General features: G+C 39.0%; 1 protein-coding gene across 3 annotated transcripts in view; it reads right to left on the bottom strand.

Annotated features, from left to right (window-relative positions):
• The window catches only part of hivep1 (HIVEP zinc finger 1), a 210,800-nt gene that overhangs the window by 77,224 nt on the left and 106,054 nt on the right, over nucleotides 1-27,522 (bottom strand). For all 3 annotated transcript variants that reach the window (XM_043719023.2, XM_043719026.2, XM_043719027.2), the window contains one exon: nucleotides 8,558-14,655. In XM_043719023.2, coding sequence (XP_043574958.2) covers nucleotides 8,558-14,655 — 6,098 coding nt within the window. The remainder of the gene's footprint in view (nucleotides 1-8,557; nucleotides 14,656-27,522) is intronic.

The following is a 27,522-nucleotide window of genomic DNA, read 5'->3' as shown; positions in this document are numbered from 1 at the left end:
AGAATTCTATTTGGAATCACATCTGCACCTGTATTATTCTAAAGTGTCATGGATTAGATTTTAAATGGATTGCAAGGAGTCTAGTGTTACCTCAATGACATTTTAGTCAAGGGAGAAACAAAGAAGCGCATCACCATAGTTTAGATGCTACACTGCACAGACTTGAAAATCATGGCCTAAGAACAAGAAAAAGACAAATATGAATTATTTAAATATTCCATCAAATATTTAGGTCATGTCAGTGATGCTAAAGGACAACAGTACACAAGTCACCTTCAAAAGTAAATCATAACTGAGGCACCAGCACCTCAAAATGTAAACCAACTACAATAATTTTTGGGCTTGCTGTGGTAGATTTGTCAAAAACTTACAACCATTCCTAATCCATTGCACAATTTATCATGCCAAAACAAGAACTGGAAATGAAAAGAGCCTTGACACAAGCCAAAAGAGATTTTATTAAAGTCAGAAGTCCTGACCCATTTTGACCCAAAGTTATCATTGCAACTAGCATGCATCACCACACAGAGTGGGAACGGATGTTTGTCAGGTATCCTTAATGGTGAAGCAATATCAGTGGCTCTTGCATCAAAATTGTCAAAGAAAACAGAAACGAGTTATGCACAGGTAGAGAAATAAACTCTAAGAATCATCTCATGCCAAAAATGATTCCATCAATACCGGTATGGCCAGGAACTTATGCTACTAAGATATCAGAACACTGACCACAATTTTGGGACACAAAAAGATACCTTTTCTAGCAGTGAGCCTATGCAGATGCGGGTCTAGTTGCTATTAGCTCACACTAGCACACTAGAAATGATCTTCTCATAACAAAATTCTCGTAACATAGTGGGCGGCACGGTGGCACAGTGGTTAGCACTGCTGCCTCACAGCGCCTGAGACCCGGGTTCATTTCCCGCCTCAGGCGACTGACTGTGTGGAGTTTGCACGTTCTCCCCGTGTCTGCGTGGGTTTCCTCCGGGTGCTCCGGTTTCCTCCCACAGTCCAAAAGATGTGCAGGGTCAGGTGAATTGGCCATGCTAAATTGCCCGTAGTGTTAGGTAAGGGGTAAATGTAGGGGTATGGGTGGGTTGCGCTTCGGCGGGTCGGTGTGGACTTGTTGGGCCGAAGGGCCTGTTTCTACACTGTAATGTAATCTAATCTAATCTAAAATTGATAGACATCGTAATTCATGGCAGGTTCACAGGAATAATCCTAGAACTAAAGCCACATGGAAGCTGAAACTACCCGTGCAAGCAGGATGTCCTATGGGGAACGAGGATCATCATTCCACAACATTTAAGAAACTGTGTGCTAAATCAACTAAACAAAGGTTACTATAACATTCTCAGAATGAAGATGATAACTAGAGCACAATTCAGAAATTGAGAATAAGATAGAATATGTGCAGCGAGTGCAAGAGTTCGCTTACTATTTACATTAGTGCCATGGGAATAGCCAGAAAGGCCATTGGCAAATAATGCATATTAACAGGACCTTTTGAAGACCAAATAGTTTTCATAATATGTCGTACATATTAAATGACCTGAGGTTGCCATCATGAAGATATGGTTGTCATCAGAGAAAACCACTGAAGGACTTGGGGAGATCTTTGCAAGGTTTAGTTATCCAGAAGAATTTGTTAGTGACAATGGTCGACAGTTCATACCACAAGAGTTTACGGAGTATCTAAAGCAGGATGCAACTCAACAAATACCATCAGCTCCTCATACCCAGCTACATATGGTGTAGCACAAAGGTTTGTTCAAATAATGAAACATTATTTAAATGTAACTTGAGAACAAGAATCACAATCCAAAAGACACAGTCAGCTTTTGTAAAAATATCAGAATACAATCCACTAAATGATTCAAAGTTCTCAGACATTACTCATGGTAAAGAATCATTAGCTCACAGTATTTGAATGGCTGAAACCACCAATGATTAAAGACATTGTTGATAGGAAACCACAGAATTAGGTTTTGCAATGAGAGAACAAGGTCAACTGCTGCATTTTCCAAAAAAGTCAAGAATTATTGATGAAGATTGGTGAGATATGGGTACAGGCCATCACTGGAGAAAGTGAGGACTGCAGATGCTGGAGATCAGAGCTGAAAAATGTATTGCTGGAAAAGTGCATCAGGTCAGGCAGCATCCAAGGAGCAGGAGATTTTTTTCTTGTAGAGGGAGGAAGAGAGCTTCATTCCTGAAGAAGGACTTATGCCCGAAACGTCGATTCTCCTGCTCCTTGGATGCTGCCTGACCGGTGCGCTTTTCCAGCAACACATTTTTCATCACTGGAGCACAGACTGGACCAGTATCCTACACCGTACAGATGAGAGATGATGTAGTATGGAGGAGAAATTACACAGATCAACTATAGACAACCAGAATGAATATGCCAGGGACAGCATTAATTAATTGAAGATCCACAAATAATTTTGCCAAACAGAGGCCTGATATACCTGAAGACAGATTAGCAACTGGAGCATTTGAGGGAGACAGTACCTTAAAGTGGAGAAGGTTACTACATTGTGCAAGCCTCCAAATATTTAGTCATCTCAGGAAAAGTCAATGACAGATGACATTTATAGAACACCAGAGGTTAAAGCCAACAAGGAAAATAAACAGGCACTTGAGGTCCACTAACAGCCATATAGGAATCAACATCCTCTGGAATGTCTAACCTACAGACTATTGTAAATATGATTGAAAATGTTCACAATATTTACTTCGCAGGAACCTCTGATTGAAGACAGAAAGGAGGCTGTTTCTTTGTGTAGTGAACTATCGCTTTTGGAATTCATGATTTGGAGATGCCTGTGTTGCACTGGGGTGTACAAAGTTAAAAATCACACAACATCAGGTTATAGTCCAACAGGCCTATTTGGAAGCACTAGCTTTCAGAATGCTGCACCTTCATCAGATGGTTGTGGAGTATAAGATTATCAGATACAGAATTTATAGCAAAAGTTTACAGCATGATGTGAATGAAATTATATATTGAAAAAGACCTGGATTGCTTGTTAAGTCTCTCATCTTTTAGAATGAACATGTTGGTTTCAATTCTTTCATATGTAAATCGAAGAACTTTTTAAAAGTAAGATTCTCAAGTGAACTTTAACAATTGGTGTCATGTCGGCCCAGATAATGCATTGAAGGTGTGAGGTGTCCTGTGTGAGATTGTCTGTGCCCCAATGTTCAGACTGATTCTAATCTAAAAAATGGATTTACAGAATCTTACATGGATTCATGTAATTTTTGAGCAAAATAAAATGTAATTCTGCAAGTACAAATTTGGAAGCAAGTGTTTCCAAATAAACCTGTTGGACTATAACCTGGTGTTGTGTGATGTTTAATTTTGTACACTTTTGAATTGTTCACGTGATGTAATGATGACATCAGCTGTTTTGGGCAGACAAGCAGCTCTTTCTAACCTTGCTGCCTGTAGAATAGACACCACGATAATAAAGTTCCTGCTGTTTAATGCTTCGGCTTCCTCGTCCATCTTGCAACTTAACACCATCAAAAGATAAAAACTGTGGCTAAGACCTAATTTCTTGAATTCCAGACTCAAACCTGGGGGTGCTAATATTTATTCAGAGAGACGCCTGGTTGGGCTGCAAGCCCACAACCATTACTTGTGGCCTAGATGGCTCCATTGCAGAGATGGGAGATATTCAATTTCTATAGGATCCCTACAATGTGGAAACAGGCCTTTTGGCCCAACAAGTCCACCGTGACCCTCTGAAGAGTAACCCACCCATACCCATTCCCTATTACTCTACATTTACCCCTGACTAATACACCTAACCTACACTTCCCTGAACGCTATGGACAATTTAGCATTGCCAATTCACCTGACCTGCACATCTTTGGATTGTGGAAGGAAACCGGAGCACCCGGAGGAAACCCACGCAGACACCGGGAGAATGTGCAAACATCACACAGACAGCCACCCGAGGCCTGAATCGAACCCAGGTCCCTGGCGCTGTGCTAACCACTGAGCCACCATGCCACCCTAAAGTGTCCATGGACAGGGGGCATCCTTTCAAAGTACTGTGGTACAGCTCTAAAAGCTTTCCCAACACAGTGGTTAAACTGACTGGGTTTACCCTGACACTCTTCATTAAACAGATATAAACATCAGCAAATTTGGTACCATCCTACATCTAAGGAGGATTCAAAGTTCATGGTTAGTAGCTCTACAACTTCCAGTCTTATTTCCCTTAGCATTCTTGGAGATATAACGATATGGTCTTGATGATTTATCAGATTTTAAGTATAGACTGCCTTCCTAATTGTGCCTCTTCATTAATTTTATCTTATCTAGATTATAATCCCTACAGTGTGGAAATAGACCATATGGCCCAACAAGTCCACACCCAGAGAATAGCTCCCCTAAAAGTAGCTTTATCTATCAATGACCTGTGAAACAGAAAATCTAAGTAGAAGAAAAGAAGACAGAGGAAGATACAAAGAGAAGATTTGACAGCTGCTTGGTTTTGAAATTTGAATTTTTTGGTAAGGCGGGGTGGGGGCGGGGGGGCGGCGCGGGGTTTATCGGACCAGTATTATAGAAGAGAAAGTAAACAATAGATTAGAGAAAAGGAGTTGTAAATAGTTGTTAGTTAATTAGTCTCTGTTAGACTTTTAAAAAGAAATAAAAGTTGTTAATTTTTACTTTAAATAGTGACCTTTGGGATAGCTCTTGGCCTCTTGAATTTTAACAGATTACTGCAGGGGTTAAATCTTTTCTGTGTTACAATTAGCAGGAGGGGTTTACTCAGTGTTGTAAAATTATTTATATGCCACTGGAAAGCTTTTGGATTTGTTTTTATGTTAGCAAATTGTCTCTTTTCATACATTATCTGTGTCTCTCTTATTTTAGATTAGATTACATTACAGTGTGGAAACAGGCCCTTCGGCCCAACAAGTCCACACTGACCCGACGAAGCGCAACTCACCCATACTCCTAACCTAACACTACGGGCAATTTAGCATGGCCAATTCACCTGACCTGCACATCTTTGGACTGTGGGAGGAAACCCACGCAGACACGGGGAGAACGTGCAAACTCCACACAGTCAGTCGCCTGAGGCGGGAATTGAACCCGGATCTCCGGCGCTGTGAGGCAGCAGTGCTAACCACTGTGCCACCGTGCCGCCCAGAATTTCTTCTTTGATTTCCTGACTGGACTTTCTCTATTCAGCTTGGTTCTCAGTTGCATTATTGGCTCTCTATCCGATTGCCCTGCTGTTTTTTTCAAGATACTCTTGGAATGTTTCTTGTTCTTTGTCCATTTCATGACTAACTACAGTCTTAAGACACAATGATCACCATTCCTTGACACTTGATCCACATGTGGCATTCCAGCAAGGTTTCTTCCCTGCAGAGCCAGAAAATTCTCCTCAACACACTTCAAATACTTTTAAGCTTTATCTGTATTATTTCAATACAGATTTTGATATGACAATTTACCCAATTTTTTTTCTATTTATTAGTTTTTGCACTTGTAATTTTCCTGAAAATATGCTTTTCTATATCAGTCCAATTGGTCTATAGAATAAATCCAGTATTATAATAGTACTTCTATTATTTCTTACTTTAACTGAATACATGCTGACCTTAATCCCTCCAAGATCCCCTCTTCCCCCATTGGTGTGGTATTCTCCTTCATCAATTCTACCACATCGCCTCTTTTTTTCCTTCCCTATCTTTTCTTACCACTTCGTATCCAAGATTATATAGCACCTAATCTTGTCCATTATTAGCCAGGTCTATTAGCACTACAACTTCATATTCCATGCAGCTGCCTGTATCTGCAACTACCAAACTTATTAACCACACTTTGTATTTTTATATATGTGAGATAGAAACTTAAGTTAGATCTTATTGCACTCAGTCTTTGTCCAATACCTTATTTTTTTTGTTCCAATGCTATCTATATCTTCCAATTCATTGTGTACGTCTCAATCACCACTTTCCTGCCAAGTTAGTTTAAAACTCCCCCAACAGCATCTGCAAACCACCAAAATCATTGTTCCTGGTTCTCTTAAAGTGAATCTCATCAGGCCATATACCTCCAGCTTGCCAAGAACCAGATCTAACATCCAGGATTCTAAATCCCTCACTCAACGTATCATTCCAGCGTGGTGGCACAGGATGGCATGATAGCACATTGGTTAGCACTGCTTCCTCACAGCACCAGAACCCAGGTTCGATTCCACCCTCAGGTGACTGTCTGTGTGGAGCTTGCATACTCTCAGCGTGTCGGCATGGATTTCCCCGGGTACTCTGGTTTCCTTCATACAGTCCAAAAATGTGCAGGTTAGGTGGATTGGCTGTGCTAAGTTGTCCATAATGTCCAGGGATGTGCAGGTTAGATGGATTAGCCATGGGGAATGCAGGGTTACATGGATAGGTTAAGGGAGTGGGTCCAGGTTGGGATGCTGTTCAGAGGGTCGGTGTGAGCTTGGTGGGCCAAACGGCCTGATTCCACATTGTAGGGATTCTATTCTATTCAATTCATGCATGCATGCTAGTCACCTGTTCTACCATTCTATTTGATACTCAGATGGCACTGAGCCTGGAATAATTGGAAATTACTACAACTGAGGTCTCACTTGCTAGGTCCCTAAACTCTGCCTGCATGCCCTCATCATTCTATGTCACTGGTAGCAATAATAGTCTCATAAATACAGGTATGGTGGGGTATATTAACATCATGGAATGTGCATCCTGTTCCATGTTCAAATTCAGGATATTTCTCATGTCTCAAACAAACATTTGTGGAGGAAGTGTAATGAGATGGAGGACCCTGATCTCTGGTTTTTGAGGTTTGAATCATAACTGGAGCCACTGAGATATGTCTACAAGGTTATGTGGACAGCATGCTTCTAGAAGTTGACACAAAAACACTTTAAGCTATGAAAACAAAAGGGGAATTACCAAGCAAACAAAGAAGACTAGGCAGTTAAGTGCTGAGTAAATTCAGACTGAAATACCCATTTTCCTACAATCAGCACTCAGTTCTGAATACTGAAGAGACTGATAGTTTTTCCTCGGGAGTGCAGTCAGAGTTAAGTTCATAGGTCTATGGCTCAGGAGTAAGGGTGACAGGCAAAGATTAGAAAGGCAAGAATGATACAGTGTTCTACATTTAGGGGAGCAGGCAGCAGTTCAAAGGCTTCAACTTGATTCCAGAAAGATATGACACTCCCTTGGAACCAGGATCAAGGAGGGCACTCCACAGCTGTAAAAACTAAGGGTGGGAGAATGAAAAGCTAGAAGTCATGGTCCAAATAAGTATATAGAGAATATTTTGCTTCTTTTACTTGTAGAAATTTTGGGTTAAACATTTTTCAAAATTATTTTAAGAAAATACAAGGCAAAAAGTTCAAAACTTCAATAAAGTAAAAGTTTTGTTCCTTCTTTATATGAAAAATGAGTTTTCACAATCTGTTCTGATTGAAGTCCTTCTAGCTTTTGTGTTGTCTTCTCTAAGCATTGCTAAGTACACAAAGGCAAGGACCAACCTTTCTTTTAAACTCAGGTTTGTTTCCTGTCTCATTAGTAGCTCAATTCTAGACACATGAAATATAATTTGGGTTAACACTTCAATGCAGCATTGAAAGATTGCTGGTCTTTGGGAGATGCTGTCTCTCAGATTTACTGTGGATACCTCCAACTCTCGTGTAGAAAAGTTAATAATCTCATGATACTATCTGATGAAGAGTAGAGGAGTTCTCCTGGTTGACTAATATTATCCTTCATTCAAAAACAGAAAGAATATATAGTCATTTATCTCATAGTATTTATGGCTCCCTGCGTGTAAATTGGCTGCAATGTTTTCCCATGTTATTACTATGATGACACCAAAATTACTTCATTGTCTGTTATTAATATGGCATGTCTCAATGTCAGAAATAGCAAAATATAAATGCACAGTTTTTAAAAGAGTAATGGATAAAAATAAATACAAAATCCTTAAGCTATCATTTTTGCTCTTCACTGGAGGTGATGCTATTAATAGTGAAATATAATATTTGAAAGAATAGTAACAATTCAGAATATGTTTATGTGAAAAGGCAAATTTGGATTCAGTCTCTAAGTTTGTCACCCCAGTGTTTATTTCTACATAGCTTAAACACTTCTCTGGCTATTAAACAACATATATGTTTGAAACACCAAGAGCTGGACCACAGGAGATCAAATAGCACAAAAATAACTTCATATTTTCGGTTTATTGTGCCTGATTGTTATTGTTGTATCTAGTGGAAATACCACCTGATGAAGGAGCAGCGCTCCGAAAACTACTGCTTCTAAATTGGACTATAACCTGGTGCTGTGTGATTTTTAACCTAGTGAGAATAAAGTGCAATGATAACACCTGCTTTTATTATTTTAATGCATCCATGAAATTCTGTCTATGCCGATGTTGATTAATCTTGGTCAGCCTTATTTTGGCCTTTAAAGAAAATTGATTTTTTTTTCTCTCCACACCTGTTCGCAGGGCCACAAACGATTCAACATGCTATCAAAATAGTAATACCTTAGATTTAGCAGCTTTCCACTTGCTTGAAGGTACCAGTATGCCAGCATGATGTAGGGTGGTTTTCGCTTCAGTGTATATCACCTTCTTATTCTTTTGCATTGAGTTGAGAAGACCAAGTGCAACTTTTGTTGGTAAACCTAGTGGATTGAGACTGTTAGAGCTTACAGGCCATGTAGCATATGCAGAATTTTTTTTGTCCATTTGTTGCATGTGTAGAGGTTTACACTTCATCAAGTAACACCAGCTGAAACTTGTTGAAGTTTTCATAGACGGAAGTGATGCATGCTGTATATCTCGTGTGCTTGTGACTGGCAACGAAGCTCCCACTTTTATTCGGCCCTCATTGTTAATTGGCTGCATCTCATCATTACCCAATGGGGATTTATTATCCTGTCTGTCAGAGGCTGATTTCAACAGCATGGTATGCACTTGAGGAGAACTACAGCATACCGATATGGGAGACTTTCGAATAACAGTACTTGCAGTGAAATGAGAATAATTTGAACTTTCAGGTTCCAAAACATCTCTTGCAACTATTGAGTCGTTATCCTGGTAAGATAGTGACAGCTCATGAGGGGGAGGTTTGGGGAAGCTGCTGAGTTCTAAAGTTTGAGGACTGTTTTCCAGAGTACCTTCTTGCTCAGCAGGCAATGAATTTTCAATTTCATCGGTTGTGCAAAACTGCCTTGTTAACATGGGCTTCTTAAGCTTATTAGGTTCGAAAGATTTCATGCTATGTAACCATCCTGGTGTTACATTATCACTACTTGTAGATCCATTTTCATCTTTAACTCGTTTCTGGTGATTTTCCATTGCAATATCTAAACTGTTTGCTGGAGATAGCATGCGTTTACTGGTTCCTGTAGTTTCCTGTGAAAGTAAACCATCTGATGGTGTTTTCAATCCACTGAGTACAAGTGAACTTTTGCTTTCATCATGGGAGATGCAATATTTAGAAGTGGCAGGCATCTTTATTTTAGAATTTATTTCAAACTGTTGGCCTTCCAGATAATCCTTTGATCCTGAAAGCATCTCCTTATCAGTAGCAACATTTACTGAATCAAGATTACAAATCACCACCGTTGGATTGTTTGTTTGGTCTTGTGTGACCAAAATCTGTGGTAATGTTGTAAGAGCAGTAGTGTTATAAACAGATTTCTTACTGTGAATTCCAATAGGCATGACCAGAGAAGCTAGAGTAGCTGACCTGCCAGAAGGGGCAGGTTGGACTGGAGGTTGTAAGTATAAGTTTGAGATGATCTCCAATGACTGAGATGAAGTTAGCACACTTGATCCGAATGTATCAGGAATTGGGAGTGGAATAACTGGCAGCTGGGATGTAACAGTAGGAAGTAAATATGGTTGGCTGGCTTGCTTCTGAACAAACTGAAGCTGATATTTAGGAGCAAGTATATTATCCGGAGCTGCAGAAGGAAGAGATATAACTGGACACAATTTCTGATGGGCTATGTGAGCTGTTACCATTTTTTCTGGCAGTTTTAGGTTTCCTTGTATCGATGCCCGGACTGAAGATGAGTTAACATGAATTTGATTATTTACATTTGCATCTTGTATTGAAGGTTGTAGATCATGCTGGACAATGTGTCGAATTTGTGCCATACAAGACAACTGATGTGGTGTTGTTAAAAGTGATATAGGAGATGATCGGTGTGATATAGAGCTTTTGAGTTGTGGCAAGGCAGCTACCTGCAGAGTTACATTTTGTTTTAATAAATTAGAAGGCAAAACTGAAGGTTGAGAAATATCTGGGCCAATACTCAAAGACATTTGCCGTAAAAGAGGGCCTCTTCTTCTTTCAATAAGTGAAACAGAGTTAGAACCTATAATTCCAGGAGCCATGGTTGAAATCATTTCCATAGGAACTTCAGGTGATGAAGATCTCGATTTGGATATGATAGTATAATCAAATGATTTACTACGAATTCCTGAATTAGCCTCCATAGATGGAGGCAAACAAGTATTCTGTTCAGATGCAAAACGTCTCATTCCTCTGTAATGTAGATTGGGAAGCCCAAGTGTGTTTGAGCAATTTACTAGTGACAGCTCAGATACTTTACTTATTGCTTCCACCTTTGAAGGACTCTCAGTCTTGGGGAAATCCTCCTTATCAAAAGAAGTTGAGAAACTGGAATAAGACAAACTACTGTCCCGACTAAAGCTTCTTGACAGTGTTGAATCAAAACTGGATTCACCAGACGAGTGTTCCATCTCAGCCAAGCGGATTCTTTTCTTCTTTGGTGGGAGTTTCTCTGTTGGTAGCTTTGAAAGTGTCTCACTGCGTTGCGGCCAATGAAATGTTTCTGTTACTATTTCCTGTTCATTTCCTTGCAATTCCTGTTCCTGGTCTGGTTCTTCTGTGACCAAAATCTCAGGAACTTGGATGTTATGCTGACGCACCAGTCTTAAATGCTGTAAAGAAGTGTAATCAACATTTGTGGGTCTTGAAGTTTCAAATTTCATTGTGCTCAATATCTCACAAGTATTAGATTTCTGCTGGATATCTGTGGATTTGCAACAACTGTGTTCTTGAGTACTCCCAAACACAGAAGGCTGCATGATTTCATTGAGGGTTTCATTTTCTTGCACAGGAGAAATTCTGTCAATAGATTCTGATTGCTCAAAAGAACTGGGCCTACTCAAAGAATTGGTGTGTTGAATTACAGACACTCCACTGTTGGTCCTATTCAACTCTCCTTTGTCTTGCAATGGAGAATGAAATGGGGTGGTTTGAATTTTCTTACTAAAAGACACAAATGTCTCCAAGGAAGGTTCCATATTGCCTACCCCTAAATGTTCTCCTTTTAAATTCTTTACATTGACAACTGTCTGTGTGGTATCACCACCTTTATTGCTCCTGTAGGACACAGCAGAGACAGCACTTATCTTCTGATCTGCTACAAATTGCTTATTTACAGTTTTTGTTACAGTATTATCAGTGGTCAACATTTCATCCTCATCACCAATACTTTTAATTTTCCTCCTTTTCCTCACCTTGGGTGGTTGCTGCAACACACCAGTTGTTCTGACTACCCTGTAATGTAACAACTGTGGTGCTTTGCTACCTGATACTGCTTCCTGTTCTGACTCTTTGCTGATTGCTGGTTTAAGTTTTGGCCCATGGAGTTCTGAACAGTAGAATTTCCTGTGATTTTCAAAGTTCTCCAGCTTTCTGTATCTGTTTCTGCAAGTTTCACATTCATACATTGACCCCCGTCCTTGTGATTTTTTCACTTTTTCCTGCATTCGCAACTCATGCTCAAATGACTTACTTCTTGGCATCAAAACGCCAGTCTTATTATTTCTATGACAACCCTCATCCATGGAGCGTGTGGAAGCAAAGCTCTGTCCTTCACTCCCTGGTGAATCCTCAACTGCAGTCTGTCTAACAAGAGTTCGTGGATGGGCAAGTTCTAGAGGTGTAAGTGCTCCAGAAACAAAAACATCATCACTAAATGAAGCACCAATTTTATCATCAAATGACTGGCACTCTCGAAGTGGGTGTGTTACAGAGACTGTACTTGTGGGTACAGCAGAGTATGCTGGAGTAGCTGGCATCGAATTACTTCTAGTGATTGGTAAACAATCAAGAGATGGAAATGGAGGAGGAACAGACAAAAGAAACACTTGTTTTGACTTATCAGTAGGCGTAAAGGGAGATTTGGGTATATCAGAACTAGAACTTGTTCTCCTTCCAGAATGAAGTGGCCGTAGATCAAATTGGAATGAATCTTTAAATGTATATGGTTTTGGAGAGTCTATGCTACCTCTCCTTGAAAGAGATGTTCTTCTGGGTTTCACACTATCCAGCTGTTTATCATCCACTACTGCTTCATTATCTGATATCAATTTGGAAATGCGTTCTTCCAGAGTTTTTGTTGCTATCGGAGTGCGAACAGGAGCTTCCAATTTTGATGGTTTTTCAATTGAGCTCATTTGTAAAACCGTGGCCATAATTTGGTTGCTATGACGTGGACAAGGTAAACTGCACTTGTTGGAATCAACTTCGGTTGTGGACATTGACTTAATGTAAGGACTCAATGGACTCAATTGTTGGTCTGCACTCTCTGAACGAGAAAAATACCCAGAGTCTGTGCTCCCTAGACTTCGTGGGCTTAAATGATACTTTCCTTGCTGCTGACAAAACTCAGTGGCTTGCTGTCTTTGAAGCTGTGCATGTGTTGTTACTGACTGATACTTTTCTTCCTTCTGTGGGCTCATCTCTACTCGTTGCTTGTGCTCATTGTCTTGCTTCTTCAGTGGAGCCATCCAAGCTAGGGTTGACTTCACTTTAGGAGCCTGTGGATTTAATTGTTGCTTTGCAGTGGATAGTTCTGGAACTGTATCTATCAGCTTTGGACTATCAGCCCTTAATGGAGAAATATTCACAGGGTTGACCACAACTTTGGGTAAAGCAGCTGCAACGTTTGACTCAGAGGACTTATGTAGGGCTGCACTTTCAGAAGTGCTGTAATCAATGGTTTTATTAATCAGTTTGTCAGGTGACTTGAGACTTCTAGGAAATGTTGGTGTTTCTGAATAGGACTCATTGACAGTTATTTGTGCAGCTTCCAGTTCAAAGTGCTGTTGCTCAAAAGACTTTTCTTCAGATGTGGATTCAGCCTCACTTTCACCACTTTCCTCTATATCTGAATGATTACTAAGTGCTCGGTCAGATTCCTGTGACACAGATGCACTCCCTGATCTCAAAACAAGGCCAAGTTTGATGGCATGTGCATGAGACTTCTTGTGCTTATATAAATTACTTTTAGTCTTAAACGAAAACCCACATGTAACACAAGGGTAGGGGCGTTCACCGGTATGTGATCGAATGTGTTTTTGGAGAACACTAGGTTTTGCACAAGCTCGGTTACAATACTCACAAATATATTTTCCTTGCTTTTTAGGCTTCTGATCCTTAACTAAAATATCAGATACTTGATCTGTCGCAGAATTCACAACTGGCGTTACATGGAGCTGTTTATAACCAGATCCAATTTGAACACAATTAGACAAGTTAGTTGCCATTGATTGATTTGAAAGAACTGCAAGCTGATTTTGATGCGGCCCACGTGATATGACGGAGTTCTGAGAATGACCTAAAGAAGTCAGGGTTAAGTTGTATGTTGGCTGAAAATGGTGCTTTATTTGGTTCTGCTGGTGTGTTGGTAATCCATTAAACCTCTGAGATAAGGCATGATGTTTATTTTGTTGTACAGCTTGCGAAACAAGTCGAGGTTGCAGGTAATTTAGAGAAGATGTGGTCTGATCATCTGGTTGCACTTTTGTTCCTGATTTGGGCACAATTTGATTAAAATTTGAATAGTACTGTGGGGCTATAGTAAATTCAGATTTACATACTGAAGTTTGATTTAGGGTGTGTGCAGTAACTGTTGATATGCCACTTGACTCTTGCACCTGTGTTCCAACAGCAATGCCTGTTTGTCTTGATTCAGGTTCGGCTAGACAAAAATTTACTTTTGAAAGGGTTTTTAATTCAGGTTCCATAGCCTTCAATAAAACATCAAAAGCAGTATTTTCATAAGAAAAACTTCCATTTGTACTGCACGATTTATTCTCAGTTTTAAGAAACCAATGTTCTTGTAGTAAAGAAAGATGCTGTGTATGCTTGTTGGATAGGGAAGATTTCTCAGACACTAGTAATTTTAATGTAGCATCAGTTTCTAATTGTTGAGCTCCCAAATTTGGAGATTTGTTGCAAGGTTCCGCTGAGTGCTCTGCTGGCAGAATTGCTCTTTGCGTTGACCTGTCACTTTGGGCCTCCGTTACCTCATAAATAACTTTTAGGTCTTGTGAACATTTTTGTCCAATTTCTCTTTCTTTATCAAGTCCTCCATTTTGTACAACCAAGTCTTCTTTTTCTAATAGCGTAGAAGTAGTCGCAACACCATCAACAGAAAAGGCTTTTTCCACATTTTGTTGATCATTGCAAAATTTTAATGGCGTTTTGACAGGTGATTTAGGGATTTTCTTTGTCACATTTTCAGCCACCACTTTCTTCCGTTTTACACCTTTTACTGTGTTTAGTTTGCCCTTTTGATGAGGGTCATGGGATTCTGTTAAAAGAAAATTAAGAAATCTTATTTTTTACCTTCTACTTTCTTTAATAGCATTAAAGTAACACAGAGAATGATAGTTAAATGATTAATGGTGTACACAAAAAAGCACTTGCTTGTGAAACATTGGGGAGCAATTTATTTGAAAAGTGTGCAGATTGGAATAAGTCTACACTGTGCATTTAACTCTCATTATCTTTACAAGTTTCTCCGCAGTTATCTTCATAATGATTCAGAAACAAAACTTCATCCTATACTACTTCATATTATTTTCACGCATTAGATTAAAGATTACTGAGTCGATCTTATGAAACTGCATTCCTGTCAGAAGTGTATACCAGGACTTTACAGGTGCTCTTCACGTAGTATTTGTTTAATTGTTAAAGCTGTAAAACTCACAACTATACCTATAATTTCCCAATTCCTGATTCTGCTGGATGTGATTTTTGTTAAAATTAACTCTTGTACCCTGAGTCAAAAGATCAATTAATGAAAGCTTAAGCTTTGCAGAATCTATAATTAAAATAGTTAATTTGCCATATAATTTTTTTTATTCAAAAACTTGAGATGCGGGTGTTACAGCTTCCGTCAACATTTATTGCCTATGTCTAAATAGCAATTAAGAGTCAACCACATTGCTGATGGAGTCACGTGTAGGGCAGACCAGGTAAAGATGGCAGATCTCCTTCGCTAAAGGACACCAGTGAACTAGATAGGATTTTACAACACTCGATCACCATTAGGGTACCTTATAATTCTAGATGACTTCTGAATTCAAATCTCACCATCTGCAATGCTAGGATTTGAACCCATGACTCCAAAATTACTATTCCAGAGATATTTACCATTTTATTGTTGCCTCTGTTGTTTGAAAACCCAAATTCTCATCTCGAATGAATTAATATAGCTACAGGCTGAACAATAGTTGGAAAAGTGCACCCAGTATAGCAAGGGCACTGAATGTAATGTGTGTCAGGGACTTGTGCCCATTGCGAAGAGTGGCTCACTACTATTGACTGAGCCAGCCAAATCCTGAAGGACTAGCTATTAATATCTGGCTGATATCAAGAGAACCAACAAGAGGGAAAAACATACCTGACCTAGTCCTCACCAATTTACATGTCATAGATGTAGCCGTCATGGACAGTATTGCTGGAATTGATGACCATAAAGCCAATGTTGTGATGAAGCCTCGCCTTTTCAATTAGATCACCCACTGTGTGGCAACACCACTGTACTATATGCAATAGGTTCTGAAAAGATCCAGCAGCTCAACCAGGTCATGTATGTGGGCCAGCAGCAGTACAGTATTTAATCCAAATTTGGCATCTAATGGTCTCATACATCTCCCAACCTACCACAAGTAACAAGACAAGCCCAATAAGAAGTGTTGGAGGACATACAAGGAAATGCTCCAGGCATACCTTTAAATAAGGTGCCAATCTAGTGAAACTACAACACATTCATACAACTATGTGAAAGTTAACCAGCACATGCAAGTCTACAATCAACAGAATAGATCATGCAGTTTGTGAATAGTGGTGAGACAAAAATACTAATGGAAGGAAGTTCCACAAATATCCCCATCCCCTTTGAAGGTAGAAGCCATCATGCCAGTATAAAAGAGAAGGGATTGAAGCATTTGAAACTATCTTCAACCAAAAGTACCTTTTCAGCCTAATAAGCAGGTTGGACAGTGTTGCAGAACAGAAAGTCCTAGGGGTTCAGTACACAATTCTTTGAAGTTTGCATCACGTATAGATAAGGTGGTTAAGGAGGCATTTAGCATGTTTGCCTTCATTGCTCAGACCAGATAGATTGGTGACTTGGGCACAGAAATGGCATATGGAGTTTAATCCAGACAAATGCGAGGTTCTGCATTTTGAAGGATCACATTTAGGTGTGAAATATACGGTAAATGACAGAACTTTTAAGAACATTAACATACAGAGAGATCTGGGTGTGCCGGTCCACAATTCCCTAAAAGTGGCAACACAGATGGCCAAGTGATTAAGGAGGCATATGGTATGCTTGCCTTCATCAGCTAGGGTACGTTGGCAAACTATGTTGCAGCTATATAAAACTTTCTTAGGCCGCATTTGGAATATTGTGTGCACTTTTGGTTGCCACGATACCAGAAGAACATGGAAAACAGTTCAGAAAAGGTTCAGGAGGATGTTCCCTGGTCTCAAGGACACTGGCTATGAGGAAAGTTTAAAAAGACGAGGATTGTTTTCACTGTAAAGACGGCGGCTGAGAGGAAACCTAATAATTGTCTACAAAATTATGAGAGGTATAGATAGGGTGCATAGTCAGAGGTTTTTTTCCCCAGAGTTGGAGTTTCAATTACAAGGGGGCGCAGGTTCAAGGTGAGAGGGGGAAAGTTTAAGGGAGATGTGCGAGGGGAGCTTTTCATGCAGAGTGGCAAGAGCTTGGAATGCACTGCCAGAAGAAGTGGTGAAAGCATGTATATAGGCGACATTTAAGAGGCATTTGGACGGTTACATGAATAGAGAAGAAATAGAGGGATATGGACCATATAAGGGCAGAAGGTTTGTTTCTCAGTTTAGCGAGGGCATGATGATCGGCACAGGCTTGGAGGGCCAAAGAGCCTATTCCTGTGCTGTATTTCTCTTTTGTCCTTTGAATATAGTAGTTGGGATGTTATGTTGAGGTTGTACAGGAATGTTGGTGAGGCATCTTCTGGAAAACTGCGAACAGTACTGGTCACCCTCTTATAGCAGGGCATCATTAAGGTGGAGAGAGTTCAGAAGAGATTTACTAGCATGTTGCTGGGAATGGAGGGTTTGAGATAAAAGGAGAGGCTGGATAAGCTGGGACTTTATTCACTGGAGTGTAGGAGGTTGAGAGATGACCTTATAGAGTTTTATAAAATAATGAAGGGTACAGATAAGGTGAATGATAAATGTCTTTCCCCTAGGGTGGGGGATTTGAAGACTTGGGACCATATCTTTAAGGTAAGAGGAGGAAGATTTAAAAAAGACATGAGAGGCATTTTTTTTTCAAAACAGAGTGACTCTTGCCTGGAACGAACTCCCAGAGGAAGCAGTGGAAGTGGTCACAGTTGCAATGTTTAAAGGACATTCAGAAAAGGACATGAATAGGAAGTGTTTTCAGGGATATAGGCCAAGAGCAGGTAGGTGGGACTAAGTTAGTTTGGGATTATGGTTGGCATAGACTGATTGGACCGAAAGGTCTGTTTCCGTGCTGTATGACTCTAATCATTGGTGTCTATACCAATCTGATTCACCACACGATACCAAGTACGAACTCAAAGTATTAGATATACCAAAGACAATGGTCTTGACAATATCTTAATTGTAGTTAAGTGCAGATTTCAAAGGCTTAATGATTTAATTTAGTACTCCAGAACTAACCACACCCTTACCCAAGCTGTTCCAGTAAAACTAATATACTGGCATCCTCCAGACGATGGAAAATTGCTCAAGTAATATCCCATCCTCACAAAAGGAGAGCAAATCTAAATACCACCCTTCAGTATACTCTCAACCATCAGCAAAGTAATGGAAAGTATCATCAACAGTGCTATCAGATTGGACTTGCTTAGCTTACCAATGCTCAGTTTGGGTTTTACCAGGGTCACTGTATTTCAGACCTAATTACAACGTTGGTCTGAACAATGACAAATGGTTGTGATGTGAGAATGACTGCCTTTGACCTAAGGCATCAAGGAACCCTAGCAAAACTGAAGTCAATTGTTTGGAGCAATATTCAGCATAAAGTCATTGTGGGACAATCATCTACTCCAGGGCATCACTGCAAGAGTTCCTCATGGTAGTCCCTGAGACTTTATCACCTTCAGTTGCTTCAAACATCTTCCCTCTGATATAACATTAGAAATGGGGATATTTGCTGATGAATGCAGAGTGCTCAGTATCATTTGCAATTCTTTGGACTCTCAAACAGTTCAAACCTGTGAGCAGGAAGACCTAAAAAAACACTTGGGTTTGGACTGATAAGTAGCAGGTATTACACACCACACAAACACCAAGTCATTATGATCTTCAATGAGTCAGAATTGAACCATCATTTCTTGACATTCAATGGTATTGCCATTTCTGAATTCCTCGACAGCTACATTTAAACATTAACATTAAGCCCAAACATAATTTAATCGGACACAGAAATACTAGCCATAAGAGCAAGTCTAAAGCATGGGAATTCTGCAGCATATAATTCATTGCCATTCCTCGAAGCCTGTCCACTATCCACAAGGCACAAGTCAGGACTGTAATGGAATACATGCCATGGACGTGGGTGAGAACAATTCCAATAATACAGAAAATGAACACAATAAGTAAAGTAGACTGCTTGATTGGCACCTCCATCCATTATTCATGCCTGTTAGCAAATATGTATTCTATGTATAAAATGGACTGCAGCAGCTTGCCAAGATTGCAAGTTCCAATTCTTCAATTTCCACTACCATGAAGGACAAAGTCAGCAAATGCATGAGGACATAATGACTCTCACATTTCCCTTCAAGTTACACACCATCTTGATTTGGATTTGCACACTTTTCCTTCACAATTACTGGGTCAAATTCTTGGTGTTCTCTCCAGTATTGTTAAGTGTATACACAGACTGAACACAATAGTGGTTCACCATTTCATCCTCAAGAAAAATTAGAAAACAACAATGAAATGTCACATCCACACACATATGGGGTGAATTTGCATTTGCAAATTTTGTTCAAAAAGCACACAATCTGTAGGCAATCAATCCATGTGACATTTTATAAATACCTACTTTGGAAACAGAACCAGTCTGACTCAAGATTGGGATACAGACAGATTCTAAACTCATACCTTCAATGCATTGTCTGAGCTGAGATGTCACTTTTTTTAATAAAACCATAAGTTATCTCGGGAATATGACTTGAAAGAAGTTCTGGGATTTACCTATTAATGAATCAAAACCTGCAACCCCATTCTAAGTGATAAAGACTTAACAACAATCTAGATTTGTTCAATACATCATATCAGTTGTATGCCAATTGATCTTTTTCTATAAATTCTCTGTCCTATGATCCTGCCCCACTAGCTACCTGGCAAAGGAGCAGCGCTCTGAAAATTTATATTTTCAAATAAACCTGTTGGACTATAACCTGGTGCTTTGTGATTTTTAGCAAAGGAATAGGGCACAGTCCAAGCCATGAAGGAACTGCAACAGTAGGAACTCTATCAGCTCGTTGTATACAGAGTTACGAGTACAAAGAGAGGACTGCAGTAAGTACAGCCACAAACCACAGCAATCTGTGGGAATTTTGGAAAAATATTTTCATGGGATTTGGGTGCCAACATTTGTTGCCCATCTCCAGTTACCTTGAGAAGGCAGTAGTGAGCTGCTTTCTTGAACAGTTGCAGTCCAAATGATGTAGGTACACAAACGTTTCTGTTAAAGATCCTGACCCAACTGCAATGAAGGAATATCAATGCAGTCCGAAGTCAGATGGCATGTGAAACAAAGGACCGTGTGCACATTCAGCAGAGCACAGATGGAAAAAAAAGATTACATGCTATTCCTAATCATTATAATTCTTTATTAAGCTGAGTAGCTTGTACAGCTGGGTGGCATGGTGGTTCAGTGGTTAGCACTGCTGCCTCACAGTGCCAGGGACCTAAGTTTGATTCCCGCCTCAGACGACTGTCTGTGTGAAGTTTACACATTCTCCCTGTGTCTGCGTAGGTTTCCTGAGGGTGCCCCGGTTTCCTCCCACAATCCAAAGATGTGCTGGTCAGGTGAATTGGCCATGCTAAATTGCCCAGAGTGTTAGGTGCATTAGTCAGGGGTAAATGTAGGAGAAGGAGTCTGGGTGAGTTAGTCTTTGGAGGTCAGTGTGGAGTTGTTGGGCTGAAGGGCCTGTTTCCACATTGTAAGGAATCTAATCTAATCTAGTCATTACACAAATAGTACATGCAGTTAACATTAAAAGAAGAAGTTCCTCCCAACAGAGGAGGATCACTAATGGGAAGTTTAAAAAAAGTAACCTTAGAAGTGCTTAATCTATAATGAAAGCAAAACAAGCATCAGAAATATCTACAACCAGTTAAGTTATTGCATAATCTGAGGCATCATGGAGTTAGAAAGATATTTTCAATAATTCAAAGAAGAGGTCTCAAGCTTTAATTCAAATTCAAGGCTATTGAAGCTTCAGTCAAGGTGGCTGGTGTCACACCCGCACAGAAATCAATTGTATGCATTAGATCTTTGCAACCATGTATACAGATAACATCAATGTAAACTTGAGAGGTTCACAAAAATACACCAATCCTCAGCAGTTGCCCATCAAGAAGTGCTGTAACTCAAAGTAGCTAACAAGAAATCTGCCAGAGAGAAATAGAGTGATATGTTCAAAATGTATCAGGTTAACATTCAATGTACAGAAATTGGTGATGTGTATAAATGGTAGTTGGATGTTGCAGGAAAATCCATCAAAACGTCTTGAAAGCAGTATTTTTTTTAAATCATGAAAGCCGCTAAGACCAAATTATTGACCTCAGGGGCACAAAATAGCCTTCACCACATTTGAAGTTGAACATGGAAACAGGACTAAACAACTCACTACTCAAAAATAGGCATAGAAAATACTTCAGTGAGACTACTGAACTAAAGGAATGACTGTCAGCAGTAAAGCAATGCAATCAAACTGAAAACTAGAAAATCACAAGATTTAAAAAAAATGCTCGATGCAGTTAATGAGCAATGATTCAGATTTCCAAAAAGAAACACTAGAGAGGGAGAATTATTTCCATTTTTAGTAACAGAAATTACCTCTTAATCTTGCTTGGGCAGTTTACATTTTCTTCTATAATGGTACAGTCCTACTTTCTCATGGATGTCCTGACAAATGCTTATCTGCAACACATCAATCTCATGTGAAATATTTTGAAGCAATATCAGTACCTACAGAAAGATATATTCTTATCTGGAAATAGTGAAGTCCTCATTTGATTGCCTCCAAAAGAACATGTTTTGTTGAACCTCTAGTTTATTGCATTCATCCATAGATCAGAGAGAACAAAAGACAAAGGGAAGTGAAAATATAACTTCCTTGTCTTCCTTTCAAGACGTTATGATCTTTCCGCTCCTGGAGGATTTCCTTGACTCATGTTCACTGCTGCTAAATTCATATCTTTGTGTGGATCAAAGATGGAAGACCATGCATCATCAGAAGCTGTCATTCCACTCCAATATGTTTGTCCTCCAAAAAGATTACAAAAGAGCATGTACATCTTATATGTCTTCTAGGAGAAGCAAAAATGCTGTGAGAAATTAGTTACTCAAATATAAGAAACTTGCAGGGTTAGGACAGCAGGGAGGAAAGTAGAGCAAAAGTGTTAAATGTTCAAGGTTAAATGTTGATGATAAAAAGATGTACTGTAAAAGTGACATCAAATCACAAGAAACTGGAGCCTATGCCTTTAGGGTTCCAAGTAAAATGCCTTCATACATCATTCTCTGTACATAGTTATGTTTAAGAAAGTCTGTTGCTGTTCATTCACAAGAGTATAGATCTCACATTACTAGTAACCACAAGGGATACAAAGGAAATGGTTCCAAACAAAAATAAGTACTGAAGTGAGAAAGAGGCAAGACGAGCTCCTTAAACCTTTCCTACATTGGATCCACCTGTGCTCATAATTACGATGTCAATCTAATTTCTGTAAGTGTGAATGGGGGGGGGTAGTCCTCCTACAATAATTCATAAAGAGTGCCTCCCACCTCTCATGCACTCAAGTGTCAAGCACTGAAACATTAAATTCATGAAAATCTTCATGCAAACTATTAGTCTTGCTATTAAAAAAAAACTTTTAAAATGTTACACGTTGCTAATGAGAAGTATCTGGGTTTTTAGTGGTGAATTAAATGCTTAATCATTGCCAAAAAGCCTCAGGGACACCCAAAGACCAATTTCATATTGCACAAAGATTCACAAGTTTTGTCCTAGAACTTTTATCTGAAGTCCATGATATTTCAGCTTCCCTTTGAATGTGTCTCCCTACCATTTATGTCACCATCTATAATTTTGTAATTAAAAATGCAAGTGATCATGGATTTTACTTGCTGATTTGTAGTATGTTAGAATACATCAATGATTGGTTCCTTACCTCTTAGATGAATCCCTGCTGATAGATCTCAACAAGTCCTTGACTTGCTGGCAAATTCAAACTGAGTTTAGAAACTGAAAATAATCCTTGTCTCAGAGATCACTTTATTTTGTTGACAGTCTTCTTCAATGTCAGTGGTGAGCACCAGTGCTTTGCCACTGATCACAGAATCAAGGCTAATACGGTGGCTTTGTCTACGTTGTTCCTGTGATTACTGGAACAGCCCTTAACTTTGAAAATGTAATTAATGTAAAACAAAATAAATAAATTGTGGGGATGGCATTTGATAAGGTTATTATCATAGAATCTCTAAGTTCCTACAGTATTGAAGCAGACCATCTGGCCCATCGACTTCTTCACCAAGCCTCCAAAGAGCATCCAATCCAGACCCTCCCTCCTACCCTATCCTTGCATTTCCATGGCTAATCCACCTAGCTTGTACATCCCTGGACACTGTGGTAAATTTAGCACAGCTAGTCCAACTAACCTGTACTTCCTTTGGATTGTGGGAAGAAACTATGTTTCTATGTTCTATGTTCTATAAACTGGAGCACCACAAGGAAACCTATGCAGACATAGCGGGAAATTTGCAAACTCCACACAGACAGTCGCATGAGGGTAGAATCAAACTTGGTCCCTTGTGCCTTGAGAAAGTAGTACTAGTCACTGAGCCACTGTGCCGCTATTTTCCCTATAGTTATTATTTATGACTAATAATTTAAGAGTCTTAAGACTCACTGCTCAGAATGTGGCCTCCTTTACATTGGTGAGACTAAATGCAGAGTGTGTGACTGCCTTGTGGAACACCTCTGCTCTGTTCTTAGGAATGATCCCTACCATTTCAATAAGTCACCTTATTTTCATGCTAACACTTCCATCCTGAGTCTGTTCCAATGTTCCAATAAAACGTGATGCAAGCTCAACAAATAACATCTCATATTCTGCTTAGACACTTTATAGCCTGAGAGTCTCCATATTGAATTTCAGCAATTCAGAGCCTGACTGCATGATGTCTGCTCTCAATTTTCCTTAAACTCTCTTTCCACCCACTTCCCCCAAGTCTTGTCTCATTTACTTTACTCTCAGCACATCCATTTAACGTCTCTTCTTCTCCTTCATCACTTTTCCAACTGAATATGATCAATTATGTAAATCATTTTTTAAAATTAAGTATCAGAAGTAAATTATTAGTTCATGCCAGAAAAAATTATAGACTTTTCATAATGCATAAGTTTATACTATAAGAGAAAATGTTTGTTTGACACACTCTTATCTATTATCAGCACATTTCAAATAAACTAATAGTTCTCTGAAATCTATATCAATCAAAGAAAATCAATAGAACATAATTTTTTTTATTACTTGCAATATGACTGCTGCTGAGCAAGTGGAAACTAGTCTAGTTGTGTGATATCACACTAATGGTGGTGTTGAAAGTTCTGACTTGTTTTCTTGTATACCTTCAGTTGAGTGCCAGTGACATTCATCATGTCTTTGTCTTTCACACTGGGCCTCTACACCATCTCCACCCTTCACCCCTCCTCCACCTCTGTCAAAAGTATTAAAAGAAATTCCAACCCGTTTAAATTCTGAAAACGTTGCAGGAACAGACAGTACAGAAGTGGCCCATTGGCCCATCAAGCCCGTACTGCCAAAACTATGCTAAATTTACACTAGTCACACTTTCCACCACTGGCCCCACAGCCTTGAACATCGTGACATTTCAAGTGTCCATCCAAGCACTATTTAAAATTTGTGTCTCTCTTCATTAGCTAAAATGCTCCATCCAGGCAACATCTTGACGAATCTCCTCTGCACCCTCTCCAGTGCAATCACATCCTTTCTATAGTGCAGTGACCAGATTGCACACAGTACTCCAGCTGAGAGAGAGTCAGGACTGCAGATGTTGGAGATCAGAGTCTAAAAGTGTGGCACTGGAAAAGCACAGCCGGTCAGGCAGTATCCAAGAATCAGGAGAGTCAACACTTTGAGCATAACCTCTTCATCAGGAATGTTTCTTCATCAATCTTAATATTCAAAATGTTGACTCTCCTGCTCTTCAGATGCTGCCTGACCAGCTGTGCTTTTCCAATGCTCCATCTGTGACCTAATCAAAATATTTTGTACAGCTCCAACCTAACCTGCCAGTTCTTACAATCTATGCCTCGACTGATAAAGACAAGCATCCCATATGTCTTCTTAACTACCCTACTAATTTGTCCTGCCACCTGCAGAGAATTTTGGACAAGCTCCCCAAAACTCCCTATTTCTGAACTTCCAAATGTCCAACAATTGGTACCACACTCAAAATGTTAACTCTTTCTTACTCCACAGATATTGTCAAACCTGATGAATGTCTCCAGCATTTTGTGCTTGTTTCAGATTTCAAGCATCTGCAGTATTTTATTTTTAATGAAAGCATCAAGTGACTTTTTTTATTAAGAATTAGAATGACAGGAAAGAGACAGACTATGTAGTTTAAAATAAATGATCTAATAGCATATTCAAGCCCAGTGATTTTCAAAGTCTGGTTCTCCAGATGTTTGTGAGGTGGTTCATGTTGCATGTCACTGGCACTCAACTGAAGGTATACAAGAAGAAAACAAGCCAGAACCTTCAACACCACCATTAGTGTGATATCACACTACTGGACTAGCTTCCACTTATCAGCAGCAGCCATTTTGCAAGCAACAAAAAAAACATTCATATTGATTTTGTTTGATTGACATAGATTTCAGAGAACTATTAGTTTATTTGAAGATAAGTGTGCTGATATTATAATAGATAAAAGTTTCAAACAAACAGGTTCTCTTAATTCTGAAAATGTTATTATTTACTTCTGATACTTAATTTAAAAAATGATGTGCATAATCGATTACATTCAGTATGAAAAGTAGTAAAATACAAGTTCTCAGTAACTCTTGTGTGTGTTTTCAATTGCAAGTGAACTGGAGGTGGCGTATAAGTCTTTTGTCCCATTTAAATGGCACATGGAGAAGAAAGTTTCAGAAACACTTCAAGCCTGATAAAAAAAACGTACCATTGCCAGCAAGAGATGGAGCAATTCTGCAGTGATACAAAATAATGGATTCAAAAGGCAGTGTAATTCAGTAAGTATTGATAATCTCCCAAACACTTGGGCCTATTTACTGCAGAGTCCACGATTTGTAATGCATGACATTTTCCAACAGACAGAGAACGAAGTCACCCCTATTTATAAATGTGTTTCAAACTGGATTCATCCTGGAAATAAAAATTCCGCCCACAGTTTGTCAAATATTACATTACAGAATGCCAATTATGGTGATTTAATGCATGTTCCTTCCTGCAACCTTCATTACTCTCTATATTTTTAAAATATGAAATAACTCTGATAAATATACTAATCTATAGCATCCATGCATTTTTCAAGCTAGAAACAGAAGAGAAGGCAAAGCTAAGTCAAAAAGTCTAATTATATTCCCAAGAATTAAGATTTGAGCATTTTAACTTAGCTAGTGTGTTATGTCAACCTATCCAGTCTGCAGCAATACCAGACTGTTGAAAATAATCCGGTTGACGAATACAATACTGTAAAATGCTAGTTCTCACTGTTGGGAACTAATAAAACAGATGAGTTGTGCTTTTTCTGAACATGGAGATAGAAGGATTGACTGCTTGAGATTTTACTTCTGATGATGAGCCTCACCCATCCAAATGCATATTGGACTGAGTGTGAACTTGCTCATGCTGCTGGAAGGCAAAAATGTGTATCATAAATATTAGCAAAATTTTTGCCATCTTTTATATCACAACCATATTAGAGCTATGAACTTTAAAATCACATTAATGTTAATGCACGAAATAAAATAAGACATGACAATTTATAGCAGATTTTAAGTGAGGTTTTTGAGCTACTCTTCCATCTAGCTGTATTTAATTCACACACATACAAAATCAGTCACATTTCTTTCTTTATAAGTAAAAATCACTTCCTTCATAATAAATTATTTTAAAATTACCAATATTCATATACAATTATTTTTAAACCGGGGGATCGGATAATTGCCATAGCATATCTTACAAACAGCAGAGGCAAATGCTCTGCTGATCCTTTACAAACAGGTGACATTTCAAATTTAATTGAGAGGAAAAAATATATCTTCAAACACCTTTTTTTAAACCTTTGATCAAGATAACCTTTAAGAGAAGTTGTTCACTTTGCCACACTAAAAATAAAATCTCAAATACTACACATTCTTTTTCAGGAGCAAAGGCTCTGAAATACCATAAAATAAAGATAACCTGTTTTCAATACCACCACCTCGCAATGCACTCCTGTATCCCAAACATCGGTGTAACATCAGAACATAAATAATTAAATTCATCTCATCATATTCATTAAATGCATTCAAATTTAATTGACTAGGTTTTAGTTTTGATAAGGTTTTAAGAAGATCATATCTTCGTATTGCTCCCTTATCTGTAGCAAATCTAGCTACCAGTTTCACTGAGTATTTGATTTTGTTTGGAACAATTTTCCTAGCAGTCTCTTCAAGATATATTTCAGCCCACACATTTTTGTGACACCCACCTTCTTTCTCTTTTTAATAAAGCTTTGGGCTAGTCTGGGATGTCAATGATTGCCTAACACCATACTATGAAAGTTGTGATGTTAACCTACAGAAAAAAAGCTATCGATCTTTATTTGCTAAGTACTTTATGAATAACACTT

The sequence above is a fragment of the Chiloscyllium plagiosum genome, unplaced genomic scaffold, assembly GCF_037043375.1.
Source record: "Chiloscyllium plagiosum isolate Xiang-an unplaced genomic scaffold, Cpla_swu_hap1 HiC_scaffold_34, whole genome shotgun sequence".
In the NCBI taxonomy this organism is placed as follows: domain Eukaryota; kingdom Metazoa; phylum Chordata; class Chondrichthyes; order Orectolobiformes; family Hemiscylliidae; genus Chiloscyllium; species Chiloscyllium plagiosum.
The sequence above is the reverse complement of the archived record's forward strand: the minus strand, read 5'-3'. Positions and strand labels throughout refer to the sequence as shown.